The sequence below is a fragment of the Gossypium hirsutum genome, chromosome D07, assembly GCF_007990345.1.
Source record: "Gossypium hirsutum isolate 1008001.06 chromosome D07, Gossypium_hirsutum_v2.1, whole genome shotgun sequence".
Classification (NCBI taxonomy): Eukaryota; Viridiplantae; Streptophyta; class Magnoliopsida; order Malvales; family Malvaceae; genus Gossypium; species Gossypium hirsutum.
This window is the reverse complement of record NC_053443.1, coordinates 37,170,459-37,187,072: the sequence shown is the minus strand read 5'-3', so window position 1 is coordinate 37,187,072 and position 16,614 is coordinate 37,170,459. Positions and strand designations below refer to the sequence as shown.

Below are 16,614 nucleotides of genomic sequence, written 5' to 3'. Positions count from 1 at the left end.
CTAAATGGTGTGCATTTTGCATTCGCATGGAAATTCTATAAATGACCATCTGAATATGAGTTTATGTATCTGTGAGATCAATTATGCTTGATGTGCATTCATTCACATGCATAAAATTGGGGTTTTTTTTGTGAAGAGAAGGAAGTCTGATCTGATTTGGTAGCTTCAACTGCAACACGTCTGTATAGTGGTTTACTGCATACTACGATACATATGGCAACCCAGCTACATATTGTTCTTTACGTGGCTTAGTTCCACATTTGTGGCGTGTCAAGTTGGATGGGTCTTTCGAGGTCCTATATGGTACGCATGGTTGGTTGGGCTTTCTCTAGCTAATTTGTGGTGTGGGGACGGAGTGGTGTTCAGTTGGTGGATTGGGTTGTTTTTTTAATCTATTTTGCATCATCACATACTTCTGGTTACGCGAGCATCTATTTGTCTGAAAGATACATTTACAATGATATGATGTACTTTGATTGTTAGTTATGATTGGGACATTGATTCCATGTGTGGCATTCCAGTTTGTAGTTGCATTGTAAGTACATTCCGTTATTGAACTGCTGTTTGAAATTTTGTTTTGTAACTTGGTCGCCTGTTACATATCGGACTCACACTGAGTTCGTGTAGCTCACCCCTTAGTTTCCTCCCTTTTAGGTACTCTCGTAATCTGAAGCTAGACTCGACATACCAGAAGTCTCGGAGTGATATGTTTTTAAACATGCTAATAAAGTATTTCTTTAATTCTGAGTTTAAATAAATGGTTTTGGACTATAAGTACTGTTTTGAAAACTGTGGTACAAATTTTGTGTCATATACACGTAAGTTTTATTAGTACTGAAGTTTGGAAATTGGGGATTTTATTTTTGAACATGTTTCATCGTATCCTAATTATCGTTTTGATTTCGGCATATTTTGTTAAATGATTGAGCTCGATCAAAGCAACAGTTTTCTGAAAAAGTCTAAAACAACTCGTTTTGTAAAAACTTTCTACAATCACTGCGGTGATCAATGTAACCTCCGAGATTCGGTCTAAACTTCTAGGCTGGGTTTTAAGGTGTTACACCCTAGGGCATCGATATTTTCTTTAAGTGGTATTGATACCACATGGAAAATCGATACCAAACTTGCATTCTGTTTCTTGCACAAAAAATTCATACTGTCTAAAATTATCGGTACATGTCATAGAGTATCGATATATTTACCTCGAGTATCAGTACTCGAGCAAGGGTATCAATACCAAATCTCTATTCTGACTTCCCTGCATGTTTCAAAACACAGAGGTATCTTTTCTAAAACCCAATTATCGATACCTCTGCTACAGACCTCAAAAATATAGCATACAAAAGTATTTTGTCCATTCCAATTTAGTTTCTAAACATCATGCATCAAATACTTCGACAATTAATCATCTAAACGGTTAAATTTAACAGTTAAAAATGTTAGAAACGTGTCCAAGCAAGAAACATCATGCCATCATCAGTGTTCATAAACCTAAGCATATTTATAACTCATAAACCTCATAAACAAAAGCAAAACCAACAAAATGTTGAGAACTAACATGGCTATAAACAAGTCTACCACATTGCCTTATTTCTCAATTCATAAATAAATAAATAATGAGCACCTACGAAATACTAACAAGTCTTCCCTGGATCACTCCCTCAAAAAAACCACACCACCCACATTGACACGTCACTACTCTACATATGTTGAAAAGAGTGGGTGAGCTTAAACAAGCTCAATGAATGAATAGAATAATCACTATGCAAACATGTCATCATGCATCCACAACACCACCAAATATATATACAAATACAATGTTCTTATGTCTAATGTCATATAATACCTATTCATGCATTATCTATTAGTTCATTTACATAGCATTTACATACTCATTCAAGCATATGTCATATAACGCATATTCCATTAGTCATGTAGCACATTTCTCACAATCACGTATAATGATAAGTTGGCTCTTGAGGTATGAAACATAAAGTGGGCACTATCACCACACATCGGATACACGGATCTCCAATCACACCAAATGACTCATAGAGTCAAACATATCCCATAAGTGAAGCATATAGCTAACGCTCTCCTTATTTCCCCTCACATGTCCCATTGAATGGATTTTAGCTCACATTCTCTTATCCCTCTAACATGTCCCAAGGCCTCAACGCCCAAAATCACTGTACATATAGGTGAGTACTCACAATCTTATGGCATGCCAACTATATCCAACAGTTTCAAGATCACAAGGCCAAAATATCTTAAACAAACACATATCACTTACCAATTATCCGTGCACAATCACTGTATATTTGCATTTTTAGTAAAACACTGTCACTAACATTTAGCATATACATAACATGTACACATTTGCACTTTCGCAGCAGTTATTACAACCACATATTTGCATTCACATAAGCACATAATTCACAACATAAACATAGTTATAAGAAAGCTTACACTCAAAATTTAGAGTAGGAATTTAGGCTACTACTAAAATTCCCAAATAACACATGACTCATGTCTACGAGCAATGATTCCACATACTCACCAATACGCTTTTGTCGAGAAGTTGAAAGCTCAATCTATACTTTCCTAGCTCGTAGATGCTCCTAGCGAATCTGAAGCTTCAACACAATACATTCACAGAACAATACACTCAAAAATCAGCCAATGACTCACTATAAGCAACAAAAACATAAGCCTAAACTAAGTTCTCATATAACCAAAACCTTTAAAATAGCAAGATTTAAATTCGAATATTTCGATCTATACTCACTCCTTTCGCCTAAAACCAATTCCATTCATCTTATAATTCACCTACAACTAATTCTCAACCTTTAAACTATAATAAAATACTCAATTCATGGTATCAAAATTTTTGACATGTTTTATGGCTATTTCCAAAAAATTCATTAAAACTCAAGAAATATTTAACGAAACTTCAAAACAAGTTTAGAAACCTCTTAATCATGTCAAAACCTAGCGTTTAACACTTTGAAATCACATTTTCGCTCAAAAACCCAAAATTCAACATTAATAACTCTATTTTTTGCTTTTAATCAAAATATGTGATTTAATGCCTAATAATTCAATTTTAAAGACTAATTAACATTAAAAACTAATGGGTAGACGAATGGTTACCTTTGATCGAAGAAAAATAGACTTTTTTTTTAAAACCCAGAAAACTCACACGTGAGGAAGATGATGATTTCAATGAGATCTTAGGATGTTTTCTTGAAGATTTATGAAGGTAAATGACTTGGGGAATGATAGAAATCAATAGGATTAAAGTTTGAAAATCAAAAATCATTTGGGGAAGACTTGGAAGAGTAAGGACGGCAAAACAATGCTATAGGGAAAAGCTTTGTGAAAAATTGTAGGTGGGTGATATTAGGTTCAATTTTAAAAATTTGTCTATTTGCCTCTTAAAAGCTCACAATTTTGTCTCTGTTACAAATCAGCCTTTTTTCTAAAATTAAAGGTTCCTAAAATACTTTTTCAAAAATTGATTTGATTTTCTAAAAACCATAATTGAAAACATTATCGATATACCATGTCGCAAAATTCCGAACACTCTAAGACTAAAATTCTTAAGATACCCCTAAACGCTTAGGTCCTATTTTGGGTGTTACAGATTACCTTAATTAATTGGAATTGAATTGTGAAGGAGGAAGCTTAATCTTCTTTTCTCTCTTCTATTTGGTTCGGTTTAAGAGGAAAAAGATGAAGGCATTATCTTTGTCTTCTCTCCTCCACTAACTATATATATAATTAGTGATTAATTAATTATTTTAGTTAACTTATGATTAAGTATTTTAATCTAATTTATAAATAGAAATGGATTAGAAGAATCGTTGTCATCAACTAATTCACAAACTCTAATGGTTAAATAACCATTAAGCCCCTTTGCATATTTTCCAATTGGGTCCTTATACATTTTCTAAATTAAAACTTAATAGCGATTGAATTTTTATAATTTAGTCCCTAAACTTTAATTGATGATTTTCTTGATTTAATTTCTTTACCATTTTTAATTTATTTTCATACTAACTCCAAAAATCCTCCCATTATAATTTCACGAACTGGTTTACGAAATTGAATTTCAAAACCGCATTTTTCGACACTAACTAAATTCAAGTCATTACACTAGTGTTTATTTGTATTTTAGAGAGATATTTATTTGTATATCTACCTTCTAGAGGCACTCATTCAGTCTTACTTTTTATTTCTCTATTTTTGAGGGTTTAATTAAGATTTTAGTTAGAAAACCTTATAGGAAGTGGTTCTATCTATCTTATTAAAAAGATAGTGAATTGTAAAGGTTATATCTTATTCTTGAGAGGTATCAATTAGTGAATTGGAAAAATCCTTAGTCCTAGTAAGCTAAGGTAGCGAAGGTAGGCATTTATGGCCGAACCACTCTAAATTATGTGTGTAATTTTTTAACTTTTTGTTTTAAATTTTTCAAACACCAATTCACCTCTTTGGTGTAATTTGATTTTAAAACTATGCAATTCATACAACATGAAAGAATTACTTAAACGCTGAAAAAGACAATTAAAACATGAAATGATTCTAATAAATTAAGTTATTCGTAAAATATGAAAGTATTACTTAAAACATGGAAGAGTTTTAAGAAATTAATAATCCATAATACATGAAAGAGTTACTTCAAATATGAAAGAGTGTTAAGAAAGTAAGTAATTAGTAATACATGAAAGAATTACTTAAAACTTGAAAGTGTTACTTAAAGCATTTGAAAAAGTTTCTAAAAAATTACACGCATGAAGAAATTACTTAAAACATGAAAGAGTTTCTAAGAAGTTATGTAATCTATAATACATGGAAGAATTACTTAAATCCTGAAAGCGCTAATTAAAACATGAGAAGATTCCAAGAAATTAATTATATTCTAACACATGAAATAATTACTAGAAATATAAAAGAATTACTTAAAACATGAAAAGGTTCTAAGAAATTAACTAATTTGTAGCAATAGAAAGAATTACTTGAAATACAAAACTTAAAATATGAAAGGCTTCTAAAAAATTAAGTAGCTCGTAGTACATGAAAGAATTACTTGCAACTCATAAAAGATTTATAAGAAATGAAGTAATTTCAAAAATAATAAATAATTTCTTAAAACATAAAAGATTTCTAAAAAAATTAAGTAATTCATAATACATTAAAGAATCATTAAAAATATATAACATAAAACATTTTTAAGAAATTAATTAATTAAAAAACAATTTGCTTATAACATGAGAATTTTTTTTAAAATTAAGTAATTTAACTTTTTAACCTGTTCAACAAATTTCAGGTCATCGTAACCTCATATTAATGGCTCACCCTAGAACTTCCGCAAATAAAAATTTAACGGCAGTAAACTATTAAGTAAAACGGCACATATGCCAACTTTAATTACCCAATTAATCCAAAGCATATAAATAAATACCAACCCGAAAAGAATAACTAGTTTCCTTGTGTTTTTTTTTTTTACAAGACCACTGGATTAAGCACAGAGAAATGAAACATAGAGAGATTGGAACTGGTCAAGGCCAGCTGAAATGTTGACTTGTAGGAAGTGTTTTCTATAACCAGCGGTTGAGATCGTGGCAATTTGTGTCAACTTGTTCTAAAATGGGTAGCTTAATTAACATAGATACCCTCAAATGCACCTGTTGCGTAGAATATTGGTCCATTGCTTTGCTTTGTTGAGTAGTCATGCCCCCTTTTTTTGTTAAATGAAGACAATTTTGTTAATTTGATGGATAATTAAAGTTCCAAAAAGATAACTTGTATAAATTAACATGGAGTTGCGCAGCATTCATTTTCAATTATGTAAATAATTTTGTTTTTCATATACATTATGAGTGTGTCGTAATAATAGTTGATCCGGTTAGCCAAAATTCTGAAGAAAAAAAAAGCATGTAAAAATTTACCTAATAAGAGTTCATATAAAACCCAAATGATGCTTTGATTAAAACAACAAAATTAAATGTTTAAAAGTTGGGTAACAAATTCAAATTTTATTATGATTATCTTTTTTTGATTTATATAATATAAAAACATAAAAATATCCTCATTATATAACTTTATAAAAAAAATATTTTAATAATTTTTCAATTGAATTTATGTCTAATTGACTTGTAATACCAATTAAATTATAGGTACCAAGTATAGATATAATAATACCTACCACGGAACACTACACCATACTCCGTTGTTCATAGACTAAAAATCTGACTCGTAGGAGACATCATAAAGTTACCTATCATGATTTGCAATACAATACAGAAAAGAAAAAAAAAAGTTAGAAACTAATTAAATTGCAAGGAATGGCCAAAAAAAAATTTGCAAGGCAAACAAAATTATTACTTTCTTTTTTTTCCGTTTTAAAAACCTTAACTTAGGGTAGTTATGCATAAAAAGAACCTTTTTTTTTTTTAATATTAGCAGAGTGGGGATCACGAAAGTCCCAAGGAAACTGTAAAACTCCTAATACAAACTCACATTTTCTATACGCCATATGCATTCTTTTCTCAACGTTGAGTCTGCGAATATTGCTCTGATGAAGTCTTTCAACTGCCATAAATGTTTAAAAAAAAACGGTAGGTTACAAATACACTCCTCAATAAACCATACCTTAAACAACAGACTGTTAAATCAATACCTCTAGTATTGTAAAACCACAGCTCATAAGTTCTCCACTTTCCCACGCTGACGTGATTGATTTTAAAGGCATATCTAACAATTCTGCAATACCCCAAAACGAATAAATAAAAATAAATAATAATGTGAAATTTAATTACGAGAAATTACATTTAAGCATAAACTTCTACTCAACTCTTCCCCAAGAGCCAAGGCCATACAATATGTGGCAACATATAAATACTCAAGTATACACAAGCATAAACAGGAAACGTGTACTCACAAATTACCAGGGTTCAGTTTAAAAACACTAGAATTCAACTTGAGCTTTACCTAGTTGAATTCAAGAACCCTAATTCTTGATCTAAGTAGCTTAAACCTAATAGACCTTTAATTTTTAGCTAGTATTAAAAATCTCAATTTGAACTTAATCAAGCCTAATCCAGTGAGCTCAAGCAGTTTGACTTTTATCAATATAGAGCTTTAAAAGTAAAAACTCAATCAAACTTGAGCCAAGCTTCGAACTTTGAATTTTGAGTTGAACTCAAGCTTCTTAAAACCGTAATCAAGAGTTTTAAGGATAAGAGAAACATACCTCCTAGTTTGCGAATTTTTCGTAAAGATGGTATAAGATCATCTATAGGACGGCTGGTATCTTCTTCTGACTTTTCATTAGAGTCAAAAGCAGAAATCAGAGACTTCAATAAAGAAGATAGGTTGTCCAGCATCATATGGATTAGTCTTTGGAGCTGTTCGACAAGTTAATGATTAAGATATTTAACTTAAATATGTAAAAGCTATGAAGACTATGATAAAGTGTGATTGATCAGACCTGTAACGTTTCTTCTGCAGCCAGATCATCAAGCAAAAGTATGTCTTTAGTGATTCTAGAGAAGACGGACTCTAAAACCATGCACATACTTCTCTTATAAGTCGAAGGCCGTAACAGTGACTCCCATATTATATGTACTTTCTCAAGAATAAAAACAGCCTGATTATCAAACATTCAGCTTCACTATCTGATGAAAAAGAAAAACAGAACCAAAAAAATAACAACAGCAAGGAGTATAACAATAAAATAAATCAACAGTACCTGATCTATGCTGAATTTAGCAGATTCAAATTGTTGCATTTGATGGGTATTTTGAAATCCGTCAGCACCATCTATGACCTAACAGACAGAAATATTAGCAAAAAGTTATTCACTAAGGAAAATGATGATGAAAATTGGGATAATTATCACATGAAAACTTCCTCAGATTTATCTGAGCCATAATTCGACCATTATTCTTCTTTTAGATCAAAGATATTGTTTCACCATTCCCAACTTTATTAAATGCAAAGCAATAAATTAACAAATTTGTATGCCTTCTGGGAACTTCACTTTAGACTTGCAAACAACCTAACAAAAATTAACACTGCAATGCTGTAAGAAATTAAGAGAAATCAAAATAGTTCGAAGCAAAAACAGGGAAGAAAACTGAGTTTGAACAAGAAAAGTATTTTTATAAGTGTGTTCTATTTTAGGGATATTTCCATATTTTGACACCAAAAAAAAAAAAAAATCAAAGCAAGTCATGTGCAAGAACTGCACACATCGGTGTGGTGACCATATGCCTCCCTCAGTTTTATCCGTATTTGCAAATGGTAAAAAAAGTAACAAAGAAAATGAGACCTACATTTTAATTGAACAAGATAAAACTGACCTTGTAACTTTGTAACTAATTAGAAACTTTAATTTTTGAATTGTAACCAATTAAATTAATAAAGGTTGAACTTGAATTATCCAACGCATTCGCACCCTGGCTAGACCACAATCAGCTTAGGCCTGACTTGAGCTTCAATTTCTAAATTTTTATTTAATTTCAATTCAAACATCAAAAATACATTTAAAATATTAATATAATAACTTTATTTTAACATATAATAAAGGGGTAGGACAAACCCAAACTTAGGCTTTCAATGAGTTAATTAGGCCTGGCCTATAGACACCTCTAGTTTGAAATCTATGAAAGACAATACCAAAATAGGTTTTTTTATGTAATCATCCTTCAAAATTTCTAGCCAAAACTCAAACCAGATAAACATATAAAGGCAAACTACCTCTCTCAGATTAAAAATAACAATCTGGATTTGCCTCTGCAGTATTTCTTCAGCCATGAGATGAAATCTTGGAGCCATATCAGCAAATACAGCATGTTCTTTAATAGAATCTGGAAAGTCTGTGCGATACTGAAATGTAGGTTCAAATATATTAGTTAACATGTATAAAAAGTAAATAAATAAATAATGGAGGACAAAGCCACTTTAGATTAAACAAATATACTCACTAAAAGAATAGCACATAAGCATCTATTTCCCTGTTTGGAATAAAGGGCAAAGGATAACTACAAAATAAGCCAGCTTATTCAATTAAATTTATCACACGAGGCCCTATCTTTTTATTGCAATCAATTGAACCCCTTATCACTTAATTCAAAACAAGTGAGCCCTTGGTTGAATGGTCTTCCAATTTGGATAGAATAGCCAGATGGAAAACATGTGGAATAAATATTTCAATGTCACATTTTTAGGGCACATGTTGAGAGATGCTTCACATTTGTCATATATACTTTTCATATGGACACCTACCAAGAAAATCTCACAAGGTATATTATTATCCTGTATCATTAATGCCTCTATCCCAGATGGGAAAAGGAGTTAATGATTTTAATTTTCCCTCCAAATAAGGGCTCAATAGATTGTGAGCAATAACTTACGGGCTCAACTGATTACAATACAAGGACAAGGAGTCATGACATTTGAATTAACTATAAGGATTTATTCAGTTTTAGCCTAGTACTAGTTGCAGATTTGCAAATATCCATAGATATTCCAAATAGTATAATATATCTGCATTTCATTTTGTTTCTTTCCTTTTTCTGAAGCATGTTATAATTAAGTCTACACTCTCTACATACCTCAAATGCAAGCCCAAGTATCTCCTGAGATAAAAAAAGACAATCATTGTACATGAGAATAGCAACCTGGTTGATACCGTCAAGCTGCCTTTCTAACTTCACAAGAGAAAAATAAAGGTTACCAATATAAGTCATGATAAACAAAAACGTGCAAAACATGTATATGGAATATAGGTAACTTTTACAGCACTCAAATCAAAGTACATGATGGAAAGTGGGTGATCAAATATGCTACAAGAACCTTCATGATATTTCTTTGAGAGCCAGAGAAGGTTTGTAAATTTAAGGTCAAAATCACATGTGCACATGATTAACCTAAAGCACAACCAACTCATTGGATGTAAAAAAGAAAGACCAGGCATCTCATAAACTAAAAGATACTTTGCTTCAAGATTAATAATATTATTGTTTGTTTAGAAGTAAGAACCTTGTCCCGTTCAAAGAAACAAGAATCAATAAAAAGCAAATGTTGAGAGAGAGATTTCAGGAACCAACATAACGGAAATTATCAAGGATGTGCAAAGATAGCCTAGCTGGTATATGGTTGACAGATATTGATGTTTGATTTTGAAGAGATTAAAGGATGTGAAAACATGGCAACTCATTTTAGGATAAACGGAATGGAATTACACACTCCCATACAATGGTTATAAGACACTTCAAGTTTTTTAGTGAAGGTGTGCAAAAGGCACATATATTAAAAGGGCACCACATTGGAGTTCGGGCTCGAAACCTCTGGTGTTTTGCATGATAGACATTTATGCGCATATATCAGTACATTATAGAAATTCTGGTTGCTCAGAATGTTTTTACCCTTGCACGGATGTGAGTCTCACAGACCGAGACTAGCACATGGGGCATACACTGGCTTTCAGTGTGCACATCCAGGAATCAAATACTACCATGTATATAAACACAGACATGCTCACAACAATCATGTTAGGGTGTCTTGATAAATTAAATGGATAAGGCAAAGTAACTTCACAATCTCAAATGAACAAACCTTGACAGGAATAACAGCTTCATAAAGAAGTATAGCATCTCTTACAGCATGATAGAATTCCCAAGCAACTCTTGCAGATGACAAGCAAACATCCTGCAAGAATTTGTGATGGATAAAGTCATGTCCTGAAGTTTACATGCATAAGTCATGGCAATAGAAATGAAAATGCATGGGGTGACCAACTGCAAATAGCTTCAGCTAATTTAGACAACATTCATACCTCTTTTTTTAACAATATAACTACAAAACTAGATTATACTATAGAGAGTTGCAAGTAACAGTAAGCTTTTGCAATCCTTCATGAGTAAGAAAACTATGTTTCTCCTGACATGAAAGAAACTCAGACTATCAAGTTTTGTAGATGACAAGCAAACATCCTGCAAGAATTTGTGATGGATAAAGTCATGTCTTGAAGTTGACGTGCATAAGTCAAGGCAATAGAAATGAAAATGCATGGGGTGACCAACTGCAAATAGCTTCAGCTAATTTAGACAACATTCATACCTCTTTTTTTAACAATATAACTACAAAACTAGATTAAACTATAGAGAGTTGGCAGTAACAGTAAGCTTTTGCAATCCTTCATGAGTAAGAAAACTATGTTTCTCCTGACATGAAAGAAACTCAGACTATCAAGTTGCAACGGGTAAGAAATTGGACCATGGTATTGCAAGAAGAAAATAGGAAAATTATTGGCTTACCTGAAGTGTCTGATGCACGAGCTCCATCAGTTGGGAGGCTGCTTTTGATACCACACACCTCTCAGATGAAAAAATCAAATCAACAACTTGGTTGGAAGAATTTATAGCCATTCCATCGTTCTTCAGTAAAGGGCCTTTGGAAGTGTAATCCTAAAGAAAATTTTATTAATCAAAAGAAATAAAACGAAGATAGAAGCCCAAAAGTTTAATTGTTAGAAACTTACTTGAGGAACAGAGAAATCACATTGAAGGAGTAAATTTCTAGCTTTTCCCAAGACTTCTGTTTTCTTCCTAAATGCAAAGTGAACCTCAACATTTTCAGAAAAACTGCTCAACCTGTAATCTTTGCCATCGGATGCTGATAAGAACATCATTTCCTTTAAAGAGAACTCAAATTCTGATGTACACTTGACTATCTTCTGAAAGTCCACAAGTTTGGAAGCATCTTCAGGAACAACCTAAAGCAAGATTCTAATGTCAATTATTACAAAGCAAAAAAAGGAAGTACACCCAGTCGCTTCTTTACAGACCTATCTATGATACTACCAAACCACAATCTCAACCAAACAAAATAAGCAAATAGGTCCTTTTGACAATGTACCAAGTTCCATATATTATGTCTTGATTCTACTATTCACCAAAATAGAACAAACCTTAAATATGGAAACCAATAAATAAATTAAATCAACTCTATCCCCTGGTTTTTCACTTCCAGACACAAGGAAGGAAATAGGTAAATAACCGATTTGTAAAAGAAAATTTCAAGCATCATGCCAAGGTCAACCATTTTGCAAATTGGTTCAAATTGCTTCCAATTTAATTCTACCAAAACATTCAGAATACATTTAGAGCCAAAGGTTCTTAGGACTTAGTGAAGACTGGACAGATCAAACTAGAGAGTATAGAAGACAGACTATTAAGTTCACATGGTCATACAAAACAGCCACACATATAAAGGTTACAAAGTCAAAAGAAATCAAATGTTACAATAATTGGAATCAAGGCAGTGCAAAATAGCGAAGGGAATATTAAGCACAAATAGCCTTCTATTTATTTATTGCTTGCTTTATGCCCCTAAAAAGGTTGAAGGACTCAGCCTGCCCATAAAACAATAAATGTATTTGAGCTTCCCAAGGTCTGAATGTAAAACATAATGCAATTCTAGATCACTCCACTCAGGTGATTAATGCACTGCCCAATGTTTCCACAGAAAATAATTACAATCATACACCTTTACCAATAATTAAGCTTCACAGATCTAAAGAAATTAATGTCCAGTCTCCAGAGTATATTAGTAAAACTGACTATATTAGCCAAAATTAAATACTATAGAATGATGAAAATAAAAGGCAACAGATAATCTATAATCTATAATATGTATACATATAAGCAGTAAATTCGAGAAACTTTTTAACTGAAGAAAATGGAGATTTATATTCATTATTCTATACTGCCATTTTAATTTTTATTAGAAATACTGAAATAATTATAAGATTTATCCAAATTATGACAAAGTACTCTACTTCCATTTAAAAACTGAAAAAACTATTTGATTAAAAAAAAAAAACAGATAAAGTTTACAACCCCTACATGTAAAGGTTATTAATTTCAAATATTAGAACAATATAAAACTATCTATTCAATATCAAATTATTAATTTAAAATCAAAAGAAAGAAAATATTATTCATATCCTAGGCACGTAAAAGTAAATACTAGATAATAAAAGAGAGGTTATACAGATAAATCATAATTTATGTAGGGCTATAGCAAGGTTTAAACCTTGACCTTTGAGTACAAATAAACCCTGATCCTAATTAGTGTTAGTCATTAAATGACTAAGAAAAACTAACAACAAAACAACCCACCATAAAACTAGAACAAATAAGAGGAAATAAATTTATATATAGACATGAATATATGAACTAATCATACAGACATCTCGGATGTCCCAAGATGTAAGGTTTCATCAATGATAACCTTTGTTTGTACCCTTTGATGCTAAATACAAAATATTAGCCATCTCATCTCTTTAAGGTACAAAATACTGCCTGCAAAACTAGCCGTGCTAAATTCTTAAAGGTGGAATTAAAAGATGAGTCAGCAGCTAAATCAAAGGTCATACAACTTTTGTACCTGAAGTCCCTAATAAAAGTCACCGATTTGTTTGCAGCACTACCAAAATTCATGCTCTAAATACTACATGATATGTTATCTCAGATGTCTGGAAGTGAATGTTTTCATCAATAATAACCTTTGATAGTACCATTTGACGCTAAATACTAAATATTAGCCATCTCATCTCTTTAATGCACAAACTAATTCCAGCAAACCCATGCTCAAAATTCTTAAAGGCAGATTAAAAAGATGATCCAGCAGCTAAACCGAAAGGTCATACAACTTTGTACCCTGAGCTGTCCCTACTAAAATGTCACCAATTTGTTTGCAGCACTACCAAAATACAAGCTCTAGATGCAACATACACGATATGTTATTGGTTGTTCCATATTTACAACTTGTATAGATTCACTGCAAGACTACTTAATACGAAAAAAGTGGCATAAATTAAAAGATGTCAAAGAAACAACAATTCATTACGAGAATATCATGGAAATCAATTACGGACACTTAATCACAGGTATTCAGAATTCTGCAAGCAAAGTAGAACAGAAAGCATATTTTTTTAAGTAAACCATTAGAAAAACAAACCTTTGAAAGAAACTTTGAGATGATAATATCTGATATCCTTGGCCAAGTTAACCTTCCAAAAGAACGAATCCATGAACCATTCTCAAAGCATATATGCTTGAAAATAAACTTGATGACTTGAATAACTCTTGCATAGATAGCATCTCCATCCACATCTACAATCTGAACATTACAGAGGATATGTTTGACGCTGTCCATGAATTTCTTTCAAGAAAAATGCTTGACGCTGACGAACTAGAATCTTGCCATCTATGTGATCCATGTTAGAAGGAATTGTTGTACATAAAGAAAGCAACTAGTAATACAATTTCATGTTCCAAAGAACATATCAGCCAGCTTTATTTTCTGAAACTACGTCCTAATTAGTTAAACCTAGTGTGGCAAGTAGCAACCAAGGATTTGGAATCTCAGTAGAGAGCACACACCTTGCAATCTTGTGAAGGTAATATCTTCAGTACTGCTTCTGAGATTCCTTCTGAACCTTGATTTACATCTTCTGCAAACATTGCAGGTGATCCATAGCTTACAGCTGGAGTGATGGCATGCTTAATTATCAAGTCAGCTGCTTTAGCAAGACTATAATCCAGAATTCCAGCAACCTAAAAAAACATTATCATATCATCATCACGACATACTAACAACAATGTAACAGGACTAATTGACCACCAAAACCTTAGACAGTTAACTGATAGCAGACGATTTTCAATGTTACCTACCGATGTTCATAATAGCTCCATCATGGAAACAAAATAATAAAAACTTGTCCGGATATAAGATTTAGTTGGTCCATTCTATAAGCAAAAGGAACATAATAGAAAAACTTACATCCATGGCTTCCATGACCGTATGAAGTTCAATCCCATCCATTTTATCAACACATAATTTGTATTTCACTCTAATTGTTCTAGAATCCTGCTCGAACCGAACTGCATTTTCCATGAACTTGGAAAAAAAGTCTTGCATCTACAAACCCAAATCATTCCTCTAAAAAAACAAATCACCAATAAAATGAATAATACCAAAAAAGAATTAAAGAGAGAGATCAAAACATTAAACGTGAAAAATTCATCTATCCACTCTTCTCAGTTTGCCGCTTTCTCAGTAACCAAACATAAACTTACCTCATCGAATAAATCCGCCCACTGTTTCCGCAGCAAACCATACACGATAGGCTCTCCTTCTTCTTCATCGCCAATCCTCAAAGCCTTCTTCAACTCTTTAACTTCCTCGGCGGAAAATCTGAGTCGTCCATCACTAAAAGCTGATCTGGCGCCTTCTAATCTCTCGCAGATCCCTACGATTATCTTCAACAACCCTAACATCTCCCTCTTTTCCCTAGCCTCCTTCGTTGTCCTCCCAATCTCATCAACCAACTTACGGATCTCGACATCGATGGGGCGGTCGGAGATCAAAGAGAGAATACCGGAGACGTTGTCAGAGATTTCGCTAGTCTTGAAAACGGCATCGTTGCACTGGGAGAAGAGTGAGGCAAAGTCTTCGCGGTGAGAAAGGAGGTAAGAACGGACTTTTGATTTGATATGAAGAGAGTGGGATTCGAGGCGGCTGATGATGAGGCGGAGATCCGGTGTGGATAGTGGCGTCGAAGGGTCCGAGAGGTCGTGACCGGAGAGAAGATCGCGGACGTTGATTCGGTCAAAGAGTGGGTCCATGTCAGAGGATCTGATGGAATAACGGTTGTGGCAGGGTGCCGGAGAGGGTTTCAAGGGTTAGCCTGGGAAGAGATTATTCTTGCTTGGAGGTTTAAGGCTGGAAGAGACTAACGTACGCCGATACAGCTTACTTAAGTTTGTTTGGTCTAATCTAATCTACGTTTGTCTGGTTTGGTTATTAAAATCCCAAACGCAAAGGCCTAAGCCCTTTCTCTTTTCTCCCTAACTGCCTACCAACTGCCACTTCCGGTCCTCCTACACTGTGGCTCTGAGATTTTAATGATGTCAAACAGTTTTAATATCCGTACTACTTTTCATATCTTAAATTAAAATTGTCATTTTATAATTAAACAGTGATTTGTGATTTGAAGATTTGATCCATTGCAGGGGTTGTTGAATAATATATGGTATTAAAAATATTGCTCTAATATTTTCGATTTATCTAGAATATTAATTTTTTAACTAGCAAATATATTTGAGTTCGTTCGAATCGAGTGAAAATCTTTCAAGTTAATGATTTTTATTTTATCATTTTAACTCAATTTGAAATTTTTTTCAAATCGATACAAGTAAAATAAAATTTAAGTCGAATGAAATTGTTCTAGTTAAATTAAAAAAAAGTAATGTCTTAAGTGAGGAAGAGTTGAAACATCCCGAAATAGGGCTTGGAAGTTTTAGCCTCACAAGAGAGGGTTCGCCTGTTTCGACGAACTAGGGGTTTGCCAATTGATTTGGCGAGCTGGTATTCGCCAAAAGCGTATCAACAAGGAGTTCACCAATATTTTGGCGAATTGGTGCACGCCAAAGGATGCAAAAAGGGGGATTCGCCAGATTCATTGTAAGTTAAGTTCGCCAGTCAATTTGGCATACTAGGGTTTGTTAATCAAGTTGCGAACTAGGGGTTCGCTAG

General features: G+C 32.9%; 1 protein-coding gene across 3 annotated transcripts; it reads right to left on the bottom strand.

Annotated features, from left to right (window-relative positions):
* Positions 1-5,402: 5,402 nt before the first annotated feature.
* Positions 5,403-15,996, bottom strand: LOC107954706 (centromere/kinetochore protein zw10 homolog). Of its 3 annotated transcripts, XR_001699657.2 has the most exons (16): positions 15,156-15,996; positions 14,860-14,997; positions 14,460-14,633; positions 14,035-14,196; positions 11,552-11,785; positions 11,328-11,477; positions 10,627-10,719; positions 9,624-9,719; positions 8,767-8,895; positions 7,757-7,834; positions 7,496-7,654; positions 7,259-7,412; positions 6,686-6,768; positions 6,526-6,597; positions 6,212-6,283; positions 5,403-5,743 (listed from the first exon to the last, which is right to left on the bottom strand). XR_001699657.2 is itself a non-coding variant. In XM_016890343.2 (15 exons), the coding sequence occupies exons 1-15, from the start codon at positions 15,702-15,704 to the stop codon at positions 6,272-6,274; spliced, it is 2,283 nt and encodes a 760-aa protein (XP_016745832.2). In that variant the 5' UTR covers positions 15,705-15,996; the 3' UTR covers positions 6,120-6,271. The 3 variants fall into 3 exon arrangements, 2 of the variants coding, with proteins under 2 accessions (XP_016745832.2, XP_016745831.2); XM_016890343.2 differs by lacking the exon at positions 5,403-5,743 and having other exon boundaries at positions 6,120-6,283; XM_016890342.2 differs by lacking the exon at positions 5,403-5,743 and having other exon boundaries at positions 6,120-6,597.
* Between the last annotated feature and the right edge of the window lie 618 nt (positions 15,997-16,614).